This window comes from Salminus brasiliensis, chromosome 1 (genome assembly GCF_030463535.1).
Source record: "Salminus brasiliensis chromosome 1, fSalBra1.hap2, whole genome shotgun sequence".
NCBI classification, from domain to species: Eukaryota; Metazoa; Chordata; class Actinopteri; order Characiformes; family Bryconidae; genus Salminus; species Salminus brasiliensis.
Genome location: NC_132878.1, coordinates 96,145,884 through 96,166,308, shown reverse-complemented (window position 1 = coordinate 96,166,308; position 20,425 = coordinate 96,145,884). Strand labels below are relative to the sequence as shown.

Below are 20,425 nucleotides of genomic sequence, written 5' to 3'. Positions count from 1 at the left end.
ATCCTCTCATTATTCACTCTCTTTTTCCAATTTCCTCTTTGTCTCTTTGTCCCTCTCTTCTTTGTCTCTTTGTCTTTCTCATTTCTTTTATTGTCTCTCTTCTTTGTCTCTTTGTCTTTCTCATTTCTTTTATTGTCTCTCTTCTTTGTCTCTTTGTCTTTCTCTTTGTCTCTCTCCTTTCTTTCATTGCCCCTGTCCTTTCTTTCATTGTCTCTCTCATTTGTATCTCTTCTGTCTCTTTGTCTTTCTCTTTGTCTCTCTCCTTTCTCTTTTTGTATCTTTCGTCTTTCTCTTTGTCCCTCTCTTCTTTGTCTTTGTCCCTCTCCTTTCTTTCGTTGTCCCTCTCATTTATTTAATAGTCTCTCTCATTTGTCTCTTTGTCTTTCTCTTTTCTTTCATTGTCTCTCTCATTTGTATCTCCTCTATGTCTCTTTGTCTTTCTCTTTGTCTCTCTCCTTTCTCTTTTTGTATCTTTCGTCTTTCTCTTTGTCCCTCTCCTTTCTTTCGTTGTCCCGCTCATTTCTTTAATAGTCTCTCTCATTTGTCTCTTTGTCTTTCTCTTTTCTTTCATTGTCTCTCTCATTTGAATGTCCTCTATGTCTCTTTGTTTTTCTCTTTGTCCCTCTCCTTTTTTTAATTGCCTCTCTAATTTGTCTCTTTGTCTTTCTCTTTTCTTTCATTGTCTCTCTCATTTGTATCTCCTCTATGTCTCTGTTTTTCTCTTTGTCCCTCTCCTTTCTTTCATTGTCTCTCTAATTTGTGTCTTTGTCTTTCTCTTTGTCTCTCTACTGTCTCTCTTCTTTCTCTCTTTGTATCTCTCATCTTTCTCTTTGTCTCACTCTTTTCTCTCCTTGTCCCTTTCTTCTTTCTCCTTTGTCTTCATCTTTCTCTGGTCTTTCTCTTCTTTCTCTCTGTGTGTCTCTTCCTCATTTTGTCTGTACTCTCTCTCTCTCTCTCTCTCTCTCTCTCTCTCTCTCTCTCTCTCTCTCTCTTTGTGAGGTAGCCACAAGGAGCTTCGGCCCATAATTATACCAGTGGATTTAGGATGTGGATTCCAGGTGGTACAAACGCACTAACACACCCCTACACACACACACACACACACACACCCCTACACCCACCCACACACATTTCAGGACACAGAGTGTAGCTGACACACACAGGGCTGGGTACGGGTTGGGATCTGATACTGGCTCCTGAATAATATTGTCCTTTTAATTTCCACACTGAGTGCAGGTGCCAGTGGGTGTGGCTCAAACCACATCATATTCTATATACACTCGATGGACAAAAGTTTTGGGACACCCGCTCATTCAGTGTTTCTTCTTAAATCAAGGGTATTAAAAGAGCTGATCCTGCTTTTGTTGGAGTAACTGTCTCTACTGTCCAGAGAAGAAGACTTTCTACTAGATTTTGGAGGAGGAGCATTGCTGTGAGGATTTGATTGCATCCAGCAACAGGAGCAAGAATGTTAGAGAGTTCAGGATGTTGGATGATGATCACCACCCCACCTCATCATCCTCATCATCACCAACTCATCCCAAAAGTACTGGATGGAGCTCCACCAACCATCGTTCTAGAGAACGCATTCAGTAAAAGGGGTGTCCACAAACATTTGGACATACAATGTTTATGAATCATATAATGTAATTTAGAGAGTCAATCAGCAGTCTAGATTTCTTACTCTCTGTCTGTCTCACACTTCCTTTCTGTCTCTCTCTCTCATTCTATCTGTCTCTCTCTCTTTGTCTCTCTCTTTTTGTCTGTCTGTCTCTCTCTCTCATTCTGTCTCTCTGTCTGTCTCTCTATCTCTTTCTGTCTCTGTCTCTTTCTGTCTCTTTCTCCTCCTTTCTGTCTGTACGTCTCTCTCTTTCTGTCTGTCTCTCTCTCTCTCTCTCTCTCTCTCTCTCCCCCCCCTCTCTCTCTCTCTCTATGTCTCTCTCTCCCCCCTCTCTCTCTCTCTCTCTATGTCTCTCTCTGTCTCTCTCTCTCTTTCTCCCTCCCTCTCTCTCTCTCTCTCTCTGTCTCTCTCTCTTTCTCTCTCTCTCTGTCTGTCTGTCTGTCTGTCTGTCTGTCTCTCTCTGTCTCTCTCTCTCTCTCTCTCTCTCTCTCTCTCTCCTGGGGGTCAGAAACACAAGGCCGGTGCGCTCCAGGTCTCTGCTGGACCATGACTCCTCCAGTGAAGAGTAATGTGAGACCGGCGCTGAAACCCACAGAAACACACAGAGGCCCGGCTGATGGAGGACTGAACTGCACCCTGCCAGAAGAACAAGAACACAGGAACTGTCCAAACCCCCATCCCACACACACACACACACACACACACACACACACACACACACACACTTACACACTCACACACACACACACACACACACTCACACATACACACACACAGGTGCTACAAACTACACAGCACACTCATCAAAGGCTGTCTGACTTCCCACCAGATTAGGACAGTTAGGACAATAGAGGGGTGTGTGTGTGTGAGTGTGGCCAGCAGTGTGTGAGGTCCTTAAAGGGCCAAGCTGAAATAATGAGCCTGTACACACACACACACACACACACACTACACACACTGCAGATTCATACTGGATTATAATCACTACACACTAATTACTGTCAGCCTGTACACACTACACACACACTGCAGATTCATACTGGATTATAATCACTACACACTAATTACTGTCAGCCTGTACACACTACACACACACTGCAGATTCATACTGGATTATAATCACTACACACTAATTACTGTCAGCCTGTACACACTACACACACACTGCAGATTCATACTGGATTATAATCACTACACACTAATTACTGTCAGCCTGTACACACTACACACACACTGCAGATTCATACTGGATTATAATCACTACACACTAATTACTGTCAGCCTGTACACACTACACTACACACACTGCAGATTCATACTGGATTATAATCACTACACACTAATTACTGTCAGCCTGTACACACTACACACACACTGCAGATTCATACTGGATTATAATCACTACACACTAATTACTGTCAGCCTGTACACACTACACACACACTGCAGATTCATACTGGATTATAATCACTACACACTAATTACTGTCAGCCTGTACACACTACACACACACTGCAGATTCATACTGGATTATAATCACTACACACTAATTACTGTCAGCCTGTACACACTACACACACACTGCAGATTCATACTGGATTATAATCACTACACACTAATTACTGTCAGCCTGTACACACTACACACACTACACACACTGCAGATTCATACTGGATTATAATCACTTCACACTAATTACTGTCAGCCTGTACACACTACACACACACTGCAGATTCATACTGGATTATAATCACTACACACTAATTACTGTCAGCCTGTACACACTACACACACACTGCAGATTCATACTGGATTATAATCACTACACACTAATTACTGTCAGCCTGTACACACTACACACACACTGCAGATTCATACTGGATTATAATCACTACACACTAATTACTGGTTACAGGCTGTAATTGAAGACTAAGATCTCCTCCTCACCACACACACACACACACACACACACTTTGTAAGCGCACTGGATCCTAATTAGGATGCTGATTACAGCCGTACGACCGGCTACGGCAATACACCCCTCTGATTGAAGGCTCCACTTCACACTCAGGCAGCACTTCAATAGCCATTGTGGTGTCCAGTTTCTTCCTTTGCTGTGTGGTGCTACGTTTGGGCCTTTATTCGGGTTGGGGGGGTTGGTGGTCCCTTCTGGAGTGCTAAACAGGCAACAAAGACTGCCTGGGAAGAGTGATGGGTGGGATGTGTGTGTGTGTGTGTGTGGGTGAGTGTGTGTGGTGAAGTGGACACTAGAAAGCATTTGAAATGTGACAGATTGATAGCAGTGTGAATGCTAATGCTAACCCTGAGCAGCTCCGCTAGCAGCGGGCTGACTGTGCTGAAGGCTAGCCGCCGGGACTGCCGGCTGTTAATTAACAAGCAGTTAATCATTCATTAATCGACAACAAAGGGCTAATAAGCCATTCTCATTTAGTGCGGTCAGACATGAAATGACCAGTCATGCATTACTGAAGGCAGAGTCTCCATTTAGCCGGCGGGCTAATGGCAGAGCGACAAGTTGGCCTAAACTGTACACTTGCTACACTTATGACGATACCGGACCCTCCCACCCTATCTGACACCATATTTGATAGCATATCAAGCGGTGGGGGGGCTTCTCTAGCAGTTCGATACCCCGGGCTCGCCAAGCTGCCACTGTTGGGCCCTTGAGCAAGGCCCTTCACCCTCTCTGCTCCCCGGGCCCGCAGCCATGGCTCGCTGTGCTCACTGGTGGGCAGTTCTGGTGGAGGCCAAATTCCATCTGTGTCCAACACTAACGGTCAACAGACCAATAGACAAGATCGGCCATGTTAGCTTAGAGCTTCAGAGACACTGCTGGCTGGTCGTATGCAAAAGTTTGTGCACCCCTGTTCAAACCACACACTTTCTGAGTGCAAAATGTACGTAACTGGAATATTTGATAATATGTAAATGAGCAGTAACTGTATATATATATAAGTCAGGTCTGCAGAAGCCAGGTCTGCTGATCCTGATAATGATAGCATCTCATCATACAGCAGATCCTGACTGATCAGCTGATTTTCCTAATCACCATAATCCATAAACACGTCGACGTGTGAGTGAAGAACCTTTAAAGAACCTTTACATCAAGAGAAGGTTCTTTAGATCTTCCAAAGGTTCTTCACCCGCACACAGCTCTGTTACAAACATAAACGTAAACATGGTTCTTTACTTCTTAGTGGAACCAAAATTAAACATGGTTCTTTTTTATGGAACCAAAAGGAATCATGGTTCTTCTTTATGGAACCAAAAGGAATCATGGTTCTTTACTTCTTTATGGAACCAAAGGGAAACATGGTTCTTTACTTCTTTATAGAACCAAAATGAAACATGGTTCTTTACTTCTTTATGGAACCAAAATGAAACATGGTTCTTTACTTCTTTATGGAACCAAAGTGAAACATGGTTCTTTACTCCTTTATGGAACCAAAAGGAAATATGGTTCTTTACTTCTTTATGGAACCAAAGAGAAACATGGTTCTTTACTTCTTTATGGAACCAAAGAGAAACATGGTTCTTTACTTCTTTATGGAACCAAAGTGAAACATGTTTTTTTACTTCTTTATGGAACCAAAAGGAAACATGGTTCTTTACTCCTTTATGGAACCAAAAGGAAACATGGTTCTTTACTTCTTTATGGAACCAAAGAGAAACATGGTTCTTTACTTCTTTATGGAACCAAAGTGAAACATGTTTTTTTACTTCTTTATGGAACCAAAGAGAAACATGGTTCTTTACTTCTTTATGGAACCAAAGGTAGTTCTTCCATTCTTCTAGTAGAGACGTGTAAGTGAAGAACCTTTACATCAAGTGAAAGTTCTTCAGACCTTTAAAAGGTTCTTTACACTCACACGTCTCTATTACAAACACAGTTCCTATAAATGTGGTTCTATAAAGAAACATGTTTGTAACAGAGATGTGTGAGTGAAGTACCTTTAAGGAACCTTTACATGAAGAGAAGGTTCTTTAACAGCTTTAAAAAGGTTCATAATACTCTTCACACGTCTCTATTACAGACATGGACACAATGTGTGAGTAAAGAACCTTTGAATTGGGAAAGAACCAGGTGATTAGGTGACATCATGTAAATGTTCTTTAGATCTTTAAAAGGTTCTTCACACTCACACAGCTTTAGAAACATGGTTCTGTAAGGAACCTTTGAATTGGTAAAGAACTTTTACATCAAGAGGAGGTCCTTTAAAAGGTTCTTCATTCTTACACATTATAAACACAGAACTTCTTACTTCCAAACCAAACGTGGTTCTTCTATTCTTCTAAAAGAGATGTGTGAGTGAAGAACCTTTCAGTTTTTAGTTGACGCTAAGTAATGGTTCCTCTGACCTTCACACTTAAGTTCTTCACACTCAAACGTCTCTATTACAAACACGGTTCCTAGAAACATGGTTCTATAAAGAACTATGTTAGTAAAGATGTGTGAGTGAAGAACCTTCAGACCTTTAAAAGGTTCTTCACACGCACACAGCTTGATTACAAATACGGTTCTTTACTTCTTTATTGAACCAAAAGTGGTTCTTCTAAGGTGCTGCTCAAAGAACCACATGAAGCACCTTTATTTATAAGAGTGTCACAAAACGTTCCAGAAATAAATGCCAGAAGAACCCAGAGTCGCTCCGGGAGCAGGACGGGAAGCTTCCTGGGCTTTTTTAAACAGTGCAAGGTTCAATTCCTCCTCCTATTCAGATGATAATTGACCGCTGACCAAAGCAGTTAACTACATACCAGAGAGAACTAGAGAACCGAACCGGCCTGAAGAGGACAAGAGAGACACTGAGAGACACAGAGAGACACTGAGGGAACACTGAGAGACACCAAGGAACACTGAGAGATACTTAGAGACACTGAGGAACACTAAGGGAACACTGAGAGGTACTGAGAGACACTGAGAGACACTGAGAGGTACTGAGAGGTACTAAGGAACACTAAGGAACACTGAGAGACACTGACGGAACACTGAGAGGTACTGAGAGGTACTGAGAGACACTAAGGAACACTGAGAGGTACTGAGAGATGCTGAGAGACACTGAGAGACACTGAGAGGTACTGAGAGGTACTGAGAGACACTAAGGAAGACTGAGAGGTACTGAGAGACGCTGAGAGACACTGAGAGACACTTAGAGACACTGAGAGGTACTGAGAGACACTAAGGAACACTGAGAGACACTAAGGAACACTGAGAGACACTAAGGAACACTGAGAGGTACTGAGAGACACTAAGGAACACTGAGAGACACTAAGAGACACTGACGGAACACTGAGAGACACTAAGGAACACTGAGAGACACTGAGAGACACTGAGAGACACTGAGAGGTACTGAGAGACTGAGGGAACACTAAGAGACACTGAGGGAACACTGAGAGATACTTAGAGACACTGAGGAACACTGAGAGATACTGAGAGACACTGAGAGACACTGAGAGGTACTGAGAGACACTAAGGAACACTGAGAGACACTAAGGAACACTGAGAGACACTAAGAGACACTGACGGAACACTGAGAGTTACTGAGAGACACTGAGAGGTACTGAGAGACACTAAGAGACACTAAGGAACACTGAGAGGTACTAAGAGACACTGAGAGACACTGAGAGGTACTGAGAGACACTGAGAGGTACTGAGAGACACTAAGAGACACTAAGAGACACTGAAGGAACACTGAGAGGTACTGAGAGACACTGAGAGGTACTGAGAGGTACGGAGGAACTCTGAGAGACACGGAGGAACACTGAGAGACACTAAAAGACACTGAGAGACACTAAGGAACACTGAGAGGTACTAAGAGACACTGAGAGACACTGAGAGACACAGAGGAACACTGAGAGGTACTAAGAGACACTGAGAGACACTGAGAGACACAGAGGAACACTGAGAGGTACTACGAGACACTGAGAGACACTGAGGGACACTGGGATGTCCATTCTTGTCCTCTACTACATCAACTCCTTTAAACGCTCACCTTAATGCTCAGGTAGTTGTCGCAGCTGCGGGACTTGCCTCTGGTGTGCATGGTGCTTCCTCAAGCATAAAGAACCGATGAATAAATAAGTAATCCAAACGAGAGTCCAGAGGAACTTCCAGGCGGTCAGTTACGGCTCCATCGTGACCACAGAAGATTGACTCATGCCTGTTTTGTCCATGTCTGAGACAAACTCAGTGACAGACTCCAACTCTCTCTCTCCCTGCTTCTCTGTTTGACTCCTGTGGGACTCTGCCGTGAGATAGGCAATGAGCTCTCCTCCCTCTCTCCCTCTCTCTCTCTCTCTCTCTCTCTCTCTCTCTCGCTCTATCCCGCCCTCCCTCTCTTGCCCGCCCCTTGCTCAGCTGGCCTCTCCCAGCTAGCTAATGCACACTCATTCAACTTCCTTTACCGCTGAAAAAACACACAACCTGACCCGCTCACAACAATGACAGACCCCCACGCCCCCCCTTTCAACCACACACACACACATTTGCCCTGCAGCGAACCCCCCCTCCACCCCTCCACCCTTCCACTTGTCATTTCATTTCTTTAACCCTAAACCACCCCCCCCCCCCATGCTCCTTCATTGTCCTGCCAGTACGAATGGACTCAGGCTTTAGCTTATTCTGCTGCTTTTGTGAAGGGTGGTGGTGGTGGTGGTGTGTGTGTGTGTGTGTGGGGGGGGGGTGGTGCAGGGTTGGGGAGGTATAAAAGTGCAGTGCAATGTTGAGTCCAGCCAAGGGAATCCCCCAACCATACACATATAGGTCACCTTTCACTGACTCAGTACAGGAGCACAGACAAGGCCCTGAAAGCCAGATATACTGTATGGACAAAAGTTTTGGGACACCTGCTTATTTATTGCTTCTTCTGAAATCAAGGGCATTAAAAAAGCTGACCCTGCTTTTGTTGGAGTAACTGTCTCTACTGTCCAGAGAAGAAGAAGGCTTTCTACTATTTTGGAGGAACATTGCTGTGAGGATTTGATTGCATTCAGTGACAAGAGCGTTAGTGAGGTCAGGATGTTGGATGATCACCACCCTACACCACCTCATCATCCCCAACTCCCAAACTCATCCTAAAAGTACTGGATGGAGCTCCACCACCATCCATCACTCCAGAGAACACAGTTCTTCCACTGCTCCACAGCTCCTCAATGCTGGGGGGCTTTATACCCCTCTAGGCCACGCCTGGCATTAGGCAGCATGGTGCCAAGAGGTCCTATTCTATTGGCAGTACTTCTTCTCTACAGGGACTAGACAAGCTGTGTGTGTGACGTTGCACATCTGTGTCAGCAATGGGTGTAAAGTTTAAAGTAGCTGAAAGCATTCATTAGAAAGGGCGTCCACACACATTTGGACATACAGTGGACAGTATTTCAGTCCTGAAGTCCTAATGCACTGATCCTGTTCCTGTAGTTGGAATTTCTCCCACTCTTCTTTAATGCCTTCAGTTCTGAGATGTTCTTCTCAGGGACGTTGCGGCTTGTTTAAGGTCCACAAATACATTTTCTATGATGTTTAGATTAGAAGACTGTGAGGACACTTCTAAGGGTTTCAGTTTGTGTCAGCCATCCTCTTTTCATCTCCAGTCTTTTAACAGATGGTACTTTGTGGAATCCATTCTTCCCTCCACCCGTGCCATATTTCCAGCGTCACTGGCAGCAACACAACCCCCATTCTTGTGCTTCACAGTTGGCAGGGTATTCTTTTCATGAAATGCATTTCCTTTCTTTTCTCTTCGAACACTATCCGCTATTTTGTGTCCAAAACTCCAAAACATAAGAATCTTCTAAATACAAATTCATTTAAAATTTGTATATATATATATATATATATATATATATATATATATATATATATATATATATATTAGACTAAATAGAAACACACAAATAATAACACTGTTTTACAAGAAGACATTCTCACTGACCACTGACTTTATGTTTATTTGGGTTTATTCTAATGTTATATAGAGTTAATTACAGGTAGACACTCTCACTGACCCCTGACTTTATGTTTATTTGGGTTTATTCTAATGTTATATAGGGTTAATTACAGGTAGACACTCTCACTGACCACTGACTTTATGTTCATTTGGGTTTATTCTCATGTTACATAGAGTTAATTACAGGTAGACACTCTCACTGACCACTGATTTTATGTTTATTGGGGTTTATTGTAATGTTATATAGAGTTAATTACAGGTAGACACTTTCACTGACCACTGACTTTGTTTATATGGGTTTATTCTAATGTTATATAGAGTTAATTACAGGTAGACACTCTCACTGACCACTGACTTTATGTTTATTTAGGTTTATTCTAATGTTATATAGAGTTAATTACAGATAGACACTTTCACTGACCACTGACTTTATGTTTATTTGGGTTTATTCTAATGTTATATAGAGTTAATTACAGATAGACACTTTCACTGACCACTGACTTTATGTTTATTTGGGTTTATTCTAATGTTATATAGAGTTAATTACAGGTAGACGCTCTCACTGACCACTACCTGTTTGATCATATACACTAATACATAATCAACTTATAAGGTTCTACAAAACAGAGTCACACAGGCATTTCAACAAATCACTGTCAGGAATGCTCCGTCTAGACTGAGAAAGGCCATCAGTTGGTTATTGTACAAACCAGACCCCGTCACTGGTGGTGTTTATCCACCATGTGTGTCCAATTTTCCACGGTGAAGCACAGATTTATTGACTTTCAGTAAATAACAGACCTTCGAACCAAACAAACAGCCTATCATCTTATTCCACGCTGAGTTACGTAGCGCCCCAGTGCACCTGAAAGCACCTCTGATCTGACGAAACCGAGGGGAACCATAAGCATGTTTGCACAAAGCACTGGAATGTCTCAATTCAGCCCAAAACCAGTCCAAAAGTCACTCATTACTCACAAAATACCTCCTCACAGCCTAGAGGCACTCCTTACTGGAAGCCACACAGTGTCCCAGTGGAGATGGCATCAGGGATCATTTCTGAGGAATCATCAGTAAACAACAGCAGCAGTGATGAAGTCTAATTAGGTTGGGTTAAATTTAGCTCTACTGGACTTACTCTTTACTGATGGTCATTTGTCATGGACAGTACAGCGACCCTCAGAAACATGGCAGACGGAGCTCCAGCAACAAAACAGGGAGAGGTCAGATCAGTGCTGACCTCTCCCTGTAACCCATAGAGTCACATTAGTGTAAAGTCCTGTAGTATTACTCTACCACCTCTACAGCCCACATGCATGCTGCAGCTAGCTGTCCATGACGGGGCGCCTAAAAGCTTGATCTGTATTTACTGCAGTGGAGTAAAAGTGAATTATACTCCCCAACTGTAGGGGGAGTATAAGAGCAAGTGAACGGCCAGTTCTTGAAGGTGATGAAGGTGTTGGAGCAGGAAACATGGACCAGCATAAGAATCTGAGCCATTTGAGTCAGAACATCTATAAAACATCAGGCAGGTTTTGTGGGACAACCAGTGAACCGGAGGTCCCACCTCACAACTTACAGACCCTGAAGGATCTGCTGCTAATGTCTAAAGGTGCCAGATACCACAGGACACCTTCAGAGGCCTTGTGGAGTCTACGAGGCGGCATGAGGAGGACCTGCAGAGCATTAGGCGGGTGGTTTTATTGTTATGGCTACTTATTTTATGCTGTTTCTTTTGGAAAATCCTCTCTGGCATCAAATTCATTGTTGCAGTCTCTGTTAATGAGGAAAAACTATTCATTTGAATAAATGGGAAAACACCGAAAAAACGGGAATTCTCGGAATCTGAATTTTACTATTTCACTTTTCCAAGGCCAAGCTTTAATTGGTTTTAATTTAACTATAATAATAAAACTCTTCTGAAATACATAAATAAATTCAGAAACTGCTCAGCAGTCAATATTAAGGCAGGGTATCGGCAAGAGCCTGGCGATGCTATATGTAATCCCGGAATCCCAGAATCCCGATTCTATACATTACGATATATTCCAATACTGTAACTAAGACCATATTTTGCCTTTTTTATTCATATAAAATATAAGGAAAACTCTCATAGCATAAAAACACACCATCATTTGCATAAAATCTAAGTAAAGTTGATTTTTTATCCAATCAGCACTGCCCTCTAGTGGTCGGGGTTTAAACACAACACTAAATGAACCACTGTCTGCCTCCAATCTTTACATATAAACTCTTCATTAATAATCAACACTGTGATTTTGAGAATCGCTACAGTATTGCTAAGCAAAATATCGCAATACTTAGATATATCGATCCTTTCCTCACACCCCTGGTCAATACGCCACTTGTCTTCTGCTTCATGACCCACAGAGACAAATACGTCCACTTAACGAGCTCTCAGTGGCTTGTTTGTGTCCAGCCACTGTGGCTTGTTTATCTAAGATAAACAAATCTGTTTTGGTCTCCGTAAACAGCAGCTCACTGGGCCTCAGTCGGTCACCTGGTCCGAGCAAAGGGTCCTGAGGGCCAGGAACGTATGGAGAAATGCCTCTGCGGCGATAAAGCCCTCAAACTGCAGCACTTCCTGTTGTTGTTCAAAAACAGCGTCTCAAAATAACCTTTATTTGCGCAAGCTTCTAGTAAACTCCCCTTCAGAGATGCAGGGGGAGAGATAGGGCCGTCCCTGGTGAGCAGATCCAACCCGATAAAGCCCATCAGCATAAATTAGCCAGATGACAGGGCAGTCTTTGGTCCTTTCCCATAATCATAACTTACCCGGATGGACAGATATGTCACACAGATGATGAGAGGAGGACAGCAGCAGTGGGTAAACAGCGGTTCGGGTGCAGATAGACCTCCTTGTTGTTTTAGTGGCTGTAACTCTGACAGGCTCTAAATAGACTCCTGTAATCTACAGATGAGTCGCTAACTGTACTGCAGTGATGTGAAGCGTATCTGCTCCAAATCACCTCAAATAAACATCGAAACCCAGAATTCTGGTGAAGTTACTGTTACTGTAACTGGTGCTTTTAGAGAGCTTACTGTTATTATACTGCAGTAGCTCCAGTTCTACACCTGAAATCTACACGTAAACAGATACTGTCCTCACCCAGCAGAAACACAGCGTTTGTGTAGAGAGAAGAAATCATGTGTAGGTATGGATGGGTTTAGATGAGCATGAATGGGTATGGATGGATATAGAGGATTATGGATGGGTATGGATGGGAATAGATGGATATAGAGGATTATGGATGGGTATAAATGGATATATATGATTATAGATGGGTATGGATGGATATAGAGGAGTATGGATGGGTATGGATGGATATAGGTGCGTATAGATGGGTATAGATGGATATAAAGGAGAATGGATGGGTATGGATGGATATAGAGGAGTATGGATGGGTATGGATGGATATAGAGGAGTATGGATGGGTATGGATGGATATAGAGGAGTATGGATGGGTATGGATGGATATAGAGGAGTATGGATGGGTATAGATGGATATAGAGGAGAATGGATGGGTATGGATGGATATAGAGGAGTATGGATGGGTATGGATGGATATAGAGGAGTATGGATGGGTATGGATGGATATAGGTGAGTATGGATGGTATAGATGGATATAGAGGAGAATGGATGGGTATGGATGGATATAGAGGAGTATGGATGGGTATAGATGGATATAGAGGAGAATGGATGGGTATGGATGGATATAGAGGAGTATGGATGGGTATAGATGGATATAGAGGAGAATGGATGGGTATAGATGGATATAGAGGAGAATGGATGAGTATGGATGGATATAGGTGCGTATAGATGGGTATAGATGGATATAAAGGAGAATGGATGGGTATGGATGGATATAGAGGAGTATGGATGGGTATGGATGGATATAGAGGAGTATGGATGGGTATGGATGGATATAGAGGAGTATGGATGGGTATAGATGGATATAGAGGAGAATGGATGGGTATGGATGGATATAGAGGAGTATGGATGGGTATGGATGGATATAGAGGAGTATGGATGGGTATGGATGGATATAGGTGAGTATGGATGGTATAGATGGATATAGAGGAGAATGGATGGGTATGGATGGATATAGAGGAGTATGGATGGGTATAGATGGATATAGAGGAGAATGGATGGGTATAGATGGATATAGAGGAGAATGGATGAGTATAGATGGATATAGAGGAGAATGGATGGGTATGGATGGATATAGAGGAGTATGGATGGGTATAGATGGATATAGAGGAGAATGGATGGGTATAGATGGATATAGAGGAGAATGGATGAGTATAGAAGGATATAGAGGAGAATGGATGGGTATAGATGGATATAGAGGAGAATAGATGTGTATGGATGAATATAGGTGAGTATAGATGGGTATAGATGAGTTTGTATGGGTATAAATGGATATAGAGGAGAATGGACGGGTATAGATGGATATAGGTAAGTATGGATGGGTATAGATGAGTATGTATGGGTATTGATGGGTATAGATGGATATAGATGAGTGTGTATGGCTGTGTAAGGGTATATATAAGTATGGATGGGTTGTAAGTATACATGGGTATGGATGAGCAGGGATGAAACAGATGGGTATGACTGGGTCTGGATGTAGATGTGTGTGTGTACAGGTGGGTATGGATTTGTGTGGGTATGGAGGGGTATGGATATAGATTAGTATGTAAACAGGTAGTTATGGGTGGGTATAGATATCTATGGTACACTAAGGATGGGTAAGGTCTAGTATGGATATGGATATAGATGGATGGATATAAATATCGATGGTATGGTTAGGATGGGTATGGTGGGTATGGGTATAGATTAGTATATGAATGGATAGTAGATGACAGGTCTTGTGGGGTGTTCCCGGAATGCAGCGGTCACCCTGGTATGAACCCTCGACAGGGTCATGGCCCAAGGCCCTAGGCTCACTGATGCTCATGAAGGCCCCACGTCACACCTTACAGTACTTTAGGGGTCTGCTGCTAATGACTTGGGGCTGCCAGAGTCCATGTCTCAAAGGGTCAGAGCTGCTTGGGCGGCACGAGGAAACCCACTCAACATTAGGCAGATTTCAGTGCATAACGGATACACGTGTGTGTGATCTGCAGTTAGTGTGTGGGACCATAATGTTCTAGACCGAACATGTGTGTGTGTATGTGTGTGTTTGCAGAGGAAGGGTAACCCCAGCTGCAGTCCCCTACACGCACACACACTCACCCAACTGTGGAATGTAGCACCCTGCTCACACTGCAGTTCACAGCAGCGCTGCAGGCCACACACACTCCACACACTACTTACAGCACTGACGGGATTACACCTAAGCAGCCGGCCTTATCAGCACCAGTGAGCCAATGAGCAAGCTTACCCCAAAATCTACACTGCTGACTGGCTGATAAAGCAGGGCTGGTAAACAAGCACAAGCACAACCACAGACAAACAGCAGTGTCCATTCAGAACATACACTATGTGTCCAAATGTTTGTGGACACCCTTTCTAATAGTGGAACTCATTCAGCTACTTTAAGTTGCATCCATTGCTGACACACAAACACACACACACACAGCTTCTAGTCTAGTAGAGAAGTAGTGGCAATAGAATAGGACTCTCTGAACATCATGAACCTCTTGGCACCATGCTGCCTAATGCCAGGCGTGGGCTAGAGGGGTATAAAATCGTGAATCTTCATTTTTGCCGGTTTTCATTTTTTTTCATCATGTAAATCTGGCCGTAGTTCTTTACATTGTATCAGACTTTCATGATGAACGGACCAATAGAAATGCTCCAAAATGACCCGGAATAAAATATTTTTTACATTCACTTCCATTGAACGTTAAGAAGGTTTTTTCCTCCTCCTGTAAAGTTGCCATTTTTATGATACAAGCTGTTTGCAGGACTGTGACAATATGTCCATTGCCGTGCTCCCAAACCTACTGCACCATAATGTCCATTAAAAAGCACAGTGTCCAGTAAACAGCAACAATCCCAGCAGCTGAAACCACAAACTAAGCCTTAGGCCCTGACTGCAGCCCGTCAAAAGACCATTCCTTCAGTACAGAACTACACCCAACACTGACAAATCAACAACCCCAGCGCCTGCTAGCAGCAGAGAGACTGAAGAGGCAGTTTACCATGATCAAAACAAGAGGCTAGTTAAAATCATCAGTCTTCAGTCCACATTAAAAGCCCTGAGAGAGCTGCTGTCAGTCTACCTGCAGCCCTCAACAACATTCAGACCGGGAGAGCAGACCGTCTGATCGGCCTAAAGCTCAGTGAATCACTGCTGGTACTCACAGGACGAGCGGACAGGAGACTCCCAGCAGTGTCTGCGTCCCACAGCTCCGGTTAGGTCCGTCTGACAGAAGCTGCCCTGAGAAAAGTTACTACCGCTCACACAGGCCACATCTCACCACCATGAGAACACACACAGGAGAGCCCTGAGAGGGAGCTTATTCCCCTCCCTCTCTCTAACACACACACACACACACACACACACACACACACACACACACACACATACATAAATACATATATATACATATAAATAAAGTAATTAATTGTGTATATATATATATATAATATGAACACATTATTTAAACATGTAGGTACTTACACATGTAATGTATGTAATATATATATATATGTGTATATATATATATATATATATGTATATATATATATATATATATATATATATATAATAAATATGTTCATATTTAAGTAAGTACATATAAGTGTACTTAAACACAAGTGTTAAATGTGTGCAAGTACATTGTATTTTACTTTTTACTATATATAGACAATATATATATATATATATATATATATATATATATATATATATATATATATGTATATATATACAATGGATTACTTTATTTTACATGTGGGCCATGTTATAATATTTTATATAGTAATATAATATTTTATATAGTATAATATTTTAAATAAAGTAATATATATATATATATATATATATATATATATATATATATATATATATATATGTATATGCGTGTACATATATGTTATTATAACATGGCCCATCTATTTTATACATATGCAAGTACCTATATATTATTATTACATGTGTCATATGCATTAAAAATATGCAATTACAGATATAATATTATAAAGTTTTCCATATGTAGTTGCAAATACCTACATGTATAATATGACCCATATGTATTATGAATATATAAGAATCTATATGTTAAAAATGTGTCCCATGTGTATAATATACTACATAATATATAATAAATTACATTTGAAATATAAATATAGCATATAATAAGTACCTATATGTAGTAAAAATCTATCACTATATATAAGAATTACACAAACAGGCAGTATGGGAACTCAAACTCCTCCACTGTGGGAGTGAGGAACACCCACAACAGTCTGCAGAGAGATAGGCACATCCATACACACACACACACACACACACACACACACACACACACACACCATCCAAGTCAAGCCAAAGCCTCAGAAGCAGTGTAAGTGTGTATTGTGTATTTTTGGCACCAGGACCTCAAGGACGATCGATCATAGGACGTACCTCATAGGACGTACCTCACAGGACGTATATTCCACCTCACTACCCCCCACCCCCCTCCCTCCCTCTCTCACACACTGGGGAACCTTGGCCTTTTTTGGAGACTACTTGACCCACCAGTCAAACACAGTCTAAAAGCTGCTGTAGATAACTGGACTTTAGCAGGGCTGCTCCGGATTATCTTTATCTCCTTCCAGTGCTGGAGCTCCAACACTCCTCCATCCATCACTGCCTCCACCTCTCATTCAGCTCAGCGACACACACCGGAGGATGTCCTCCATCCGTCCAAAATATCAAACACTAGCCCAAATGTAGTGGATCAGACCAGAGACGTTCACTGTCTGGGGTTCATTTAGCTCCTTTAGCTTAAGCACTGGAGCTACGAGGCTAACGTAGCTAACTACTAATAGGAAGTACATACCCCATATTCAGATGCTACTAATTGTTTTAGTTAGCATGATGTCACTGTTAGCATGATGTCACTGATAAAATATATGACTTGTTATATTTGTAGCAAGATTAGTGCAAAACGAAAGACCCAAACTTTATACCCCAAACAGGTCTTAGCCCCTTGAACCATAGATTTATTATTTATCAACTGGCTAATCCTAATGCAGAAGCTATATGTGAATTATATGGTAACCACTTGGCTTAGCAACGCTTTTGGAGTCCCACAGGGCTCTATTTTGGGGCCTATGAAACTGATGTTAATTATGACAGAACTGCATTTAGAAGAGTGGTGAATTTTGTGGACATACATCATCTGAAAGGCTAACCGACTGACTCCGTTTAAGGCTAAAGTAAAAAAATAGAAAATGAAATTTTTGCAGAGCTATCGCTTTAAACACAAACGCCCTGCAGGAATGCTGTAGACTAAATACAGTCCACCTTATCTGTCCTGCGAGAGCACCGGGAGAACCTGCAGTGTTAAGATTTGCTGTGAAAACAAGATAAATCATGGAAAACGTGGGAAAAGTGCAGAATTAACCAGCATCAGCCTCTTTTTCACAAATCACAGCCCCCATTGCCACAGCAGGGCTTATTGGATTAGCGCTGTAGTGGACTAGATGTAGCGAAGTTCACAACAGAACTGGCCTGTCAAGCTCCGCCCACAAAAAGCTTTAAGGGTCCTGTGTTTATCTTGTCCTGGTTGAATATTACTGATTACAGGGTTGTGGGTTCGATGCCCTGGGCTCGGCAAGCTACCACTGTTGGGCCCTTGAGCAAGGCCATTCACCCTCTTTTCTCCCCGGTCACCGCATCAATGACTGCCCACTGCTTTGGGCGTGTGTGTTCACTGCACTGATGGGATAAAAGCGGAAGCCAAACTATCCCACAAATATGGTTGTCTTGTCTTGTCTTGTCAAACCCTGGACCTTCCAGCAGAACCGAAACAGAGCTGGAAAACGGGCCGATTCCAAAACCCCAAAACTGTTACATCACAGTCCAGGGAAGTGAGTGGGGGCTAGGCTAAAATTGAACTGGCTACAATCCGGTGAGCACTGTAAGCTCAGTGAAGGTGGTCTGAGACAAGATTGGTCTGGAAGAAGAAGGGCGGGTCTACCAAATTAGTAGGCAAGTCTGGCTCCGCCTCTGGTCTCTACTGCACAGACTCTGGTTGCAAATTTGACAACATGGCGGACAGTTTTGGCTTCGCTTCTACAGAACGGAAGGGGGCGGAGCCACGGCGTTACTAAGGTTACTAAGCACTGACCATGCAGGGTGCCCAAACTTTTGCTTTGGGTCTTTTTGTTATTTTAAAACTGTAAAAGATGAGGAAAGTGATCTTGTTTAGAATATTTGAAAACATAAGTCCTAATTTTTATACCTTTCATCTTCCACTCTCTCTTAACCAATCACAGCAACTTAAGTTTGACCAGGGGTGTCCAAACCTGACCACATGTCTGTCCAGAACACACTGAGGCCTGGAGAAAGGTGGTCACTCTTCCCCAGTCCTGGCTCACTGACTCCTGGCCTTTTACTGCTGGGAAGCTCTGGGGTGGTATGTGAGTATATGTGTGTGTGTGTGAGTATATGTGTGTGTGTGTGTGTGTGTGTTTGTAGGGGGGTTTCCCTCCCCTCTGTCCACCTGTTGTGTCCCCTTACCCCCTGGAGACTGTGTGTCTCGGGCTATAGAGCTGGGAACACACAGGGCCTTGTCTTCTCTCGGACATACGTAAGCACAGGTGGCTGGGACAGGACAGCTCCTATTACAGTAGCTCACAGTAGCAGTATAAACACACACACCTTAACACACACACACACACACAATATATCAGCTGATTGATCAACGTGAGCAGCGACTGAGCCACTGACCAAATGGTAATAGGAAGCAGCCCAAGCCTTCCTAACACACTGGGGTCATAAATTTTATAATATATAATATAAATAATATAATATATAATAAAAAAAATAATGTTAGGACTTATTACTCAGCTTCCAGTATGAATCTGTAAGTATTTACTCTGAAACTAAAGTGTGTGTTCTGTAGTTATGAGAGTGAGGGCTGAAGGGATCCCTCAGAATCGAAAGGGTTTAATAGTCTGGGGTCAGACGGGGCGTGACCTCTGTAGGCCCTCACTGTGGAAAAAGAATACAGGTGCAAAAACAATGACCCCAGAGTTGGCCTAATGAGGTACCAGCCACACAGCAACAGCACCATCTGGCAAACCCAAGCTGGAAATGACCATTAATTAGTAATTAACCATTAAAACTAAGCTGGAATCATCAAAAATGACCATATCTGTTCTACACTATATTGACAAAAGTATTGGGACACCTGTTCATTCGTTGTTTCCTCTAAAAACAAGGTTTTTTTGTTGGAGTATCTGTCTCTACTGTCCAAGGTAGAAGGCTTTCTACTAGATTTTGGTGGAACACTGCTGTGAGGATTTGATTGAGCGTGTTAGTAAAGTCAGGATGTCGAATGATGACCACCACCCCACCCCTCTACTCAACTCCCCAACTCATCCCAAAAGTACTGGATGGAGCACAGACCAGCCATCATTCCAGAGAGCAGAGTTCTTTCACTGCTCCACAGCTCAATGCTGGGGGGCTTTATTAGGCACGGTGCCAATGGGCTCATGTTTATCTGCTTTTTTTACTGCTACAATTAACATCAATTTCATAGGCCCTAAAATAGAACCCTGAAGGACTCCACAGGATATGCTAAACCAAACAATTTTCCAAACAGTTTCCAAACAATTTACAACAGTTTCTGCATTAAAACTGATAAAAACCTGAAC

General features: G+C 42.5%; 1 protein-coding gene across 1 annotated transcript in view; it reads right to left on the bottom strand.

Moving 5' to 3' along the window:
• plekhg4b (pleckstrin homology domain containing, family G (with RhoGef domain) member 4B) overlaps positions 1-7,914 on the bottom strand; it is a 49,628-nt gene extending 41,714 nt beyond the window's left edge. Inside the window, exon 1 of the mRNA XM_072692494.1 lies at positions 7,636-7,914. Coding sequence (XP_072548595.1) covers positions 7,636-7,686 — 51 coding nt within the window. The 5' untranslated portion in view covers positions 7,687-7,914. The remainder of the gene's footprint in view (positions 1-7,635) is intronic.
• Between the last annotated feature and the right edge of the window lie 12,511 nt (positions 7,915-20,425).